Source organism: Lactuca virosa, chromosome 8, assembly GCF_052849685.1.
Source record: "Lactuca virosa cultivar CGN04683 chromosome 8, Lactuca_virosa_CGN04683_v6, whole genome shotgun sequence".
In the NCBI taxonomy this organism is placed as follows: Eukaryota; Viridiplantae; Streptophyta; class Magnoliopsida; order Asterales; family Asteraceae; genus Lactuca; species Lactuca virosa.
This window is the reverse complement of record NC_136433.1, coordinates 30,604,048-30,612,754: the sequence shown is the minus strand read 5'-3', so window position 1 is coordinate 30,612,754 and position 8,707 is coordinate 30,604,048. Positions and strand designations below refer to the sequence as shown.

Genomic DNA, 8,707 nt, shown 5'->3' with positions numbered 1-8,707 from the left:
GTCGTGTAAATCAAAGCATGCATTTACACAGGCCGTGTTTTCATGTCTGCACACACACAAAACTCGATTTTTCTCAAAATAACACTATAATTTGCATAGTTATTGAAGACCATTTTCCAAATCACTTTGTACCATTTATTTAGGTCCTCACACATGATTAGGAGGTGTTTTATCATCCAAACACACCCCACTTAATCCATTAAGTGCTCATTAAAACCATTAAGGATATGATGATCCTTAAGTTCAATTGAAAGTTTAACTAGTCCAATTTCCAATTGTACATTCTAAAATTCACATAGTTTGTTCCTAACTCATTAAACACTCATACGAAATATTTCAAGTACATCAAACCACATTAATCTCATTGTAAATACATAAACTAACAATGGAATCCTCAATTCCATTCCATGTTTCCCAAATTGCCCTTATAGCCAAACAATCACTGGAACCACTTATAGATCAAGAGATCCTTCATGTTTATGTTTGAATATCATCTATAGAGTGTCAGTTCATGTTCATGAATGTCATTCACTTATTATATGTCAATCAACATATAATTATCCCTAAATTCCCTAAAATACCCTTATGACCAATTATTCCATATATCAATCTAGGAATCAAGCAACTTTTGATTTCAAATCATTCCAAGAGTATCCATTCATAATTATGAACTTCCTTTACCCATCAATCTCTCAAATACAAAGGACTCTATTGGTTTCATCATATTGTGCCCAAAACCATTTCAACCTTAACTTATACATGATTCTACCATCATCGATATGTTTGAGCATTCTAATTGGATTCAATGTCATCAAATAACATCTAGGTCATAGAATACAATCAAATTTCATCATCAATTGCAAAATCCCCAATTTGGGTTTCTAGGGTTCATGAGGGTTTCAACAAAAATCCTCAAATCCATCAATGGGGTGATTGTATTGAGATTGGGATCATCAAAACAACTCAAGAGAGGTTAAAAACCAAAAAACTAACCCTTATAAGAAGCTAAATTCGACATTGGGGTCAAACCCAATTCACAAATCCGCATTCTAGGTGAAAAGGAGAAGAAATTATACCTTGAACCACTTGATTTCTTCACAACTTGCACCAAATAAACCAAGAAGGATTGAGATCGGCCCCTGGGGTTTCTATTGAGCTTGAATCGCCATCCAACCTCCTCTTTTCTCCTCCCATCGCTCTTGTTTGGCTGAAATGAAGAGGAAGCATTCTTATTTTCAGATTTGTCATATTTGGTCCTTCTAGTTTACATCTTTTGCCAAATTTACCATTTCTTCATTTATTTTCACATTTGCTTAAAAAGTTGGCATAATGAGTCCTTGACCATCCAATTCTTAACATTCCTCATCCATTTAACCTTGGTGAGTCAACCCTTGGTCAAGCATACTTTTCCAAATTGACACTTTGGGTCCCTTAACTTTGAAATGTTAACATCTCAACCTTTAACTTTGCAAGCTTCATACCGACTAATGCTATGATTATCATTTAAATGATTTAATTATGTAAATCATCCTTTATTTAAATATCTCAATTAATTTAAGATCCTTATCTTAAATTTTAGGATGTTACAGAGACGGAGGCTGAAAAATGAACCCTAATCCTTGGAATAAGATGCTTAAATACGAGAGAAACCCTAATATCTTGGGCTTGGGCCATAACAACTGCCACGTCATGGCCTTCCCCTTTCCACGTCGTGGTGACCATCCAAACACGCATTCTTGTATAATATATGACACGTCGTGGTGCTCCATTCACCATGTAGTGGCACATAGATTTTTCCTAAAATCTGATCTCTGATCCCACCAAGCCCTCACCTGATCCATTATGGGAAACGGGTGTTACATATGATGTTTATAGAGTTCGGATAAACTTATTGTTTAAATTCAATAACCTTACGGCAGGTTTGAATTCAAATTTGAATAAGTTATATGTTTCTTTTTAAATCCAAATTGAACACCAGTCCACTATAGATAGTTACCGCCAAGTCTCATTTATTCACCACCAAAATCAATTTCTCCTCTTTACCTTTGCGATTCATTTTTTTTCTTCTGATTTTAGAGTACTCGTTTTGCCTTTAATGATTTTTCCATTTTTGGTTGAACGAAACGAACAATGAGTACATTAGATCATGGGGTTTTACGCTACAATGTACAACCATTGGAGAGTGTAATAACAGTTAAGGGCATGAGTCATTACGTGTAGTTACAAAGTCAATATTTGATCGCGAAATATCAAATCGGTTTTTTAACGAAACTTGGTAAACAAGTAATAATAACTAAACTTATTATTCGCAACTAATGGGTATTTAATTATCAATATTATTTGTTGATTTGTTTACTTTTGGATTCTACCGATAATTCATAATTAGTTCACAATACTAATAGTTGGATTGTTTGTAATTAAGTAAGTGTGAAAGACATCATCTACTTAGTATGCAAGTAATAAACATCATATCATATCTAGTCGATGTCGAGTATAATAAGTTGCCCTGGAGTTGCTTGTGCACAGTTACGTCAATCGTATTTCCATGCTCATCTTTATCTAGCTTCATGTTTGTAATAATTGGAATGTCTACATGTTTGTTATCCAACATGCAAAGTCTAATTAATACTTCGAGTGCATATATTTCTGATAAATGAACATGCCTTATTCTCTTTATAGCACTTTGATTCCTAAAATATAACGCATATTTCCCATCAGGTATGTCGAACTGTATCAACATGGATTGTTTGTAGTTCATATAAGAGTCATGCGCTATCACTAGGTATATATCAAATCATTTATATAAGCACTTACAATGACCATATGAACTCTACTGCTATGCTTTGTGAACAATGTTTGCTTAATTGTGTATTTTTTTTAATATTCATCATTGAAATGTGATTCGTTCTTACTAAAACAGGCTCGTGGAGCTTCCTTTAATCTATACAATGTTTTGTGAAGTTGGTATTTCTCTTTAGTATGTATCCCTTTGGTTGTTCTACATATACATTCTCTTTTAATTTTCTACGCAATAATGTAGATTTTACAGTAAGTGGTAGACTCTCCCCTTTTCCATAAGCAATTAAGGCAATGATAGTTCATATGGTATCAAGTCTCATGATTAGAGAGCATTCATTTGGTACAAAATGAGCTTTGTGCTTGATGCCCTCATGTTGATCACCTTTGGTCTTGTAGATCTATTTAACTCTTATAAAACGAGTTTTGTATTTGTTTTACTAAAAGTTAAGATGTTGGAATTTTTCCGTCAAAAGTTGACTCCTTCAACCGAACAATTATTAAACCTAATCTTGACACACCTTCGCAAATTTTGAAATCAAAAGTTAGTGGATCAGGACATCCACGATACATTGAACTTTATACAGTTTAACAGACTACCACATTATCATTCTAATTTTTATATAACTCTACAATTTCTTCCTACAATACCTTAATTATATAGAAGTTAAATGTAACATATTTAAAAAAATCATTGATGAAATTAATATTTTTAATCCATTTTAGTTATCATTGTACACCGAATGAGAATGCAAACGGGCAACAAGTTGTGCCGCTAAGTCTTTTTGTATGGTAAAGCCAATTCTTTTGAAGACTACATCCATAAATCTAAGAGATATAACATTGCTATGCATGATCCATTGTACTCTACTAAGAAGCCTCATCGCATCCGACGCAAGGAAACCAAACGTATCAAATGCAAAAGGTATGAACACGTGTTGATTTTCCACACACGATTTCTCATGTTTGGTAACTTTGCATGTAGCAGTTTTTTGCAGCCTGTCCTGCCGTGAAACCACCAACCCTGAAGCCTATGAGAGGGGATACTCCTGTAAGGTCCACACATACGTGTTTCCCTCAAACCCATCCAAAAATCAAAACAATAGCCGGTTAAATGGCCATTAAACTTTATATGAACTTAAACTCTATATGCTTATTAAATAGTTAAATGGCCATTAAACTTTGGGATAATGACTTGAAAGGTAACAAACTTTCGACTTTGTTCACATTTAGTCACTAAACTTTTTTTCGTTATCTATTTGCCACTGAACTATTGAAACTGTTCACATTTTACCCTTATGACCGGTTGTTACCAGTCATAAGGGTAAAATGTGAATAGTTTCAATTGTTCAGTGACAAATAGATAATGAAAAAAAGTTTAAATGTGAACAAAATCGAAAGTTTGTTTCCCTCTAAAAAGGTTCAATGACTAAATGTGAACAAACTTCTTATTGTATTATGTTTTAGCAAATTATTTATTTTTGTTAAATTCTAACAACATTTGTTGATGAAGAAAATCTATGAAATAAAGAAAAAAACAAAACCCCGAAAAATATATTAAAAAAAACGAAAAACCAAAACCGAAATAAAAAACCAATGGTTTGGTATTTTTCAAAATAAAAAATCACAATTTTCCAATCTGATTTTGGTTTTACAAAAATTCAACTTTGGGATTTCCATATCTAAATCTCTCCACCTTTTTATAATCGAAAATGACTATAAAACCAAAAAGAGAATGAGAAAGCGCTCAAGTCGGAATTCTTCTATCCAAAACTCCCCCTTGTGACATGATATATATATATATATATATATATATATATATATATATATATATATATATATATATATATATATATATATATATATATATATATATATATATAGAGAGAGAGAGAGAGAGAGAGAGAGAAAGAGAGAGATGTAAACATCTCTATATAAGGTGGGTTCATACCACATGTAGATGTGTGCTTGAGAGATGTAACATTGAGAGTGTTAGTGTGTGTTAATTATGTAGATTTAGATCTAGATCCTTTTTTGTAAACACCTTTCTTAATCGAATGCATCTCTTAAACACCCAAATCACCGTGTTCATTGTGTGTTCTTTAATACCGCATGTTAAACCAATAGTCATAATTTACATCAGTGAGAATGGTTCATTTTTTTGTAAAACCAAAATCAGATTGGAAATTTTGATTCGAATACAAAAATTTAAAATGTTACATTATTAGTTTTTGTATTCGAATCAAAATTTCCAATCTAATTTTAGTTTTACAAAAACCATTCTCACTGATGTGAATTATGATCATTGGTTTAGCATGTGGAATTAAAGAACACACAAAGAACACGGTGATTTGGGTGTTTAAGAGATGCATTCGGTTAAGAAAAGTGTTTTCAAAAAAGGATATAGATCTAAATCTACATAATTAACACATACTAACACTCTCAATGTTACATCTCTCAAGCACAAATCTACATGTGGTATGAACTCACCTTATATAAAGATATTTACATCTCTCTCTCTCTCTCTCTCTCTATATCTATCTCTCATGTCACAAGGGGGAGTTTTGGATAGAAAAATTCCAAATTGAGTGCTTTCTCATTCCCTTTTTGGTTTTATAATCATTTTTCGATTATAAAAATGTGAAGAGATTTAGATATGAAAATCCGAAAATTGAATTTTTGTAAAACCAAAATCAGATTGGAAAATTGTGATTTTTTATTTTGGAAAATACCAAACCATTGATTTTTTATTTCGGTTTTGGTTTTTCGTTTTTTTAAATATATTTTTCGGGGTTTTGTTTTTTTATTTTATAGATTTATTCATCAACAAATGTTGCTACAATTTAACAAAAATAAATAATTTGCTAAAACATAATACACGATGAAGTTTGTTCACATTTAGTCATTGAACTTTTTTAGAAGGAAACGAACTTTCGATTTTATTCACATTTAGTCACTAATTTTTTTTCGTTATCTATTTGCCACTGAACTATTGAAACTGTTCACATTTTACCCTTATGACCGGTAACAACCGGTCATAAGGGTGAAATGTGAACAGTTTCAATAGTTCAATAACAAATAAATAAAAAAAAAATTTAGTGATTAAATATGAACAAAGTCGAAAGTTTGTTACCATTTTAAGTCATTATCCCTTAAACTTTATATGCGTTAGACATCAACATGACATTCTATTATTATTATTGTATTTAATCCATTGAATTGAATAATAACTAAACATTTCATATAATTGATTAGGCTATACATTGTCGATGCTTTCGTTATAACGAGTAAACATACATTTGCAAGAAAGATATTTATTTTCTTCATCAAAAATATATTTAATAGCTTTTACAATAGTCGACCCAATTGAGCTATTCATTTTGTCCTTCTAATACGACGAAAAATGTTAATTATTTGATATGGTCTCTATCGTGCCAATAAATCATTGGATATCGCACCACCCCGAAAACACAAAAAGCAAAAAATATCCAGATACGCCAGAAGCCAACCACGCGCCACTCGACTCACTCAATCTTATCCCTCCACGTGTCTCATCATCCTACGGCTCAGCATTAACGCCGATTCCCTATATTTATGCATCCATCTTCGTCTTCCTTCATCACTCACTCACTTGAAAACTTCTTCACTTCCCCTGTTATCCGTTCCAATTTGTGCGTATTTCTCTTGAAATTATCGTTATGCTTCTCAAAATCCCTCCCACCCTCAACTTCTTCAACAGCGCCGCCGACAATAATCTCGGCTGTTTTCCGTTCTCATCTTCTTCTCTTTCGACGCCGTCGCCCGTCGTTTGTGCGGCGGTGAAAGGTGGTTCTTCGAACCATAGCCCACTTGCTGGAGTTGTGTTTGAACCATTTGAGGAGGTGAAGAAGGAGCTCAGTCTTGTCCCCTCTCTTCCTCAACAATCTCTTGCTCGCCAGAAATATGCTGACGAATCTGAAGCTTCCATCAACGAACAGATCAAGTAGGTTTTCTTTTTCTCGAGTTAGTTTTTGATTTCTAGCTTCATTAATTATACGGTTTTCACTGCCAGTTGGTATATTTAGTTTAGTAATACTCTATGCTAGCATTACATGTCTCTAGACTAAATAACTGGACATTTCTATATTTTAGAGTGTGATTCTATACAGTTACTCTATGTTTAGATATTGGAACTTTGATTATTCGAACTTAAAACTAGACCTTATCGTGAAGCCAAACTGCCCACCATGTGTATGATAAAAGTTCTTGGAGAATCCCATCATTGCCCTGCATCTTTAATCTGTATGATAAAGTTCTAGCATAACTTCATTTGAAACCCAATTGCCCAACATGTGCTTGATAAAAATACTAGAAAAAACAAGATCTAGTTATACTTGTGCTTTTATCTGATGATATTTCGTGTCTTCTATCAGTGTTGAGTACAATGTTTCCTATGTATACCATGCTCTGTATGCCTACTTTGATCGGGACAATGTTGCTCTCAGGGGTTTAGCCAAGTAAGTTGCTACTACTATCATATATACATAATATATCTCATTATAATGAATCGGAAAGTAAGATTACCTGATGTATTCAGTTATAATACATGAAACTTTATAGATTCTTTAAGGAGTCTAGCGAAGAGGAAAGAGAGCATGCAGAGAAATTCATGGAGTACCAGGTGTTTTATCATTTATCATTTATCATTTTTCACCAATCTCTAGCTTTTTATTTGCTATATATTTGGATCAAAATGATGATGAAATCTTTTTGTTTTCAGAACAAAAGAGGTGGAAAAGTGAAGCTGAATTCTATTTTAATGCCGTTATCTGAGTTTGATCATGAAGAGAAAGGAGATGCATTGTATGGTAAGTTCTGTATATCCCTTCTATGTGTTATAAATGTTCACTTGTAAGCTTCTATATTTATTTTTTTCAATACTTTTGATACTAGCCATGGAGCTTGCTTTGTCATTGGAGAAGTTAACAAATGAGAAACTCCTAAACCTCCATGAGGTAGTTACATAAATGCCCTTTGGTTTTACTTTTAAGCATATAACCAGTCCACAGAAGGATTCAAGTTTCTAATATGCAAATGTGGGGTGAAATGAAATGAAACCAGGTAGCCAACAGGAACAATGATGTGCAATTAGCCGATTTTGTAGAAAGTGAATTTCTCGGTGAACAGGTGAATTACAGATTTCAAAATGAATTTTTGCATTTTGTTGGAGTATAAATTATAATTACATTGACATTTTTTTTAATGTAAATGTAATAACAAAAAAGGTTGAAGCAATCAAAAAGATATCCGAGTATGTTGCTCAACTAAGAAGAGTTGGCAAAGGACATGGTAAAAATTTTGATTTGAATTTTCATCTATTGGTGATTTGTTATAGAAACAATAACCTAACTTTTTATAAATTTGTCAGGTGTTTGGCATTTTGATCAGATGCTTCTGAATGAAGGTGCTGCTGCATGATGAAGAAAAGTTTCTTGTTTCTAGTGTTAAGGATATCATCAAGTTGTAGGTTTAGAGATGGTGTGTGATTTTTGTTTTTCAGTAACTTTTTTATGTAGTGGAGACCTAGAAACCTTCTATAAAAAAAAGTATGCAATATCATGTCATGTGGTTGCAATTGCAATACTATCTTTCTCATTAATGTAATGAACTAAACCTGGTATCACTTTTGTGATCTACTTTCAAGACTTACTATTTTTTTATATAAGACTTCTATTAACCTTATTTTTATAGAAAAAAAAAAATTATATTCTAAGCAATTGATGTAATGAACTAAACCTGGTATCACTTTTGTGATCTACTTTCAATACTATCTTTCTCATTAATGTAATGAACTAAACCTGGTATATCTTTCTCAAAATGGGGTTCAAAATAATATGTTATTATATGTAAGAGTAATAATTGATAGAAGTTC

The 8,707-nt window shown here is 32.4% G+C and overlaps 1 protein-coding gene across 1 annotated transcript; it reads left to right on the top strand.

Moving 5' to 3' along the window:
* Window positions 1-6,418: 6,418 nt before the first annotated feature.
* LOC145133564 (ferritin-4, chloroplastic-like) lies at window positions 6,419-8,471 on the top strand. The gene is made up of 8 exons (XM_079068492.1): window positions 6,419-6,778; window positions 7,209-7,292; window positions 7,396-7,456; window positions 7,556-7,643; window positions 7,729-7,790; window positions 7,897-7,962; window positions 8,061-8,124; window positions 8,204-8,471. The coding sequence occupies exons 1-8, from the start codon at window positions 6,495-6,497 to the stop codon at window positions 8,251-8,253; spliced, it is 759 nt and encodes a 252-aa protein (XP_078924618.1). The 5' UTR covers window positions 6,419-6,494; the 3' UTR covers window positions 8,254-8,471.
* The last annotated feature ends 236 nt before the right edge of the window (window positions 8,472-8,707 follow it).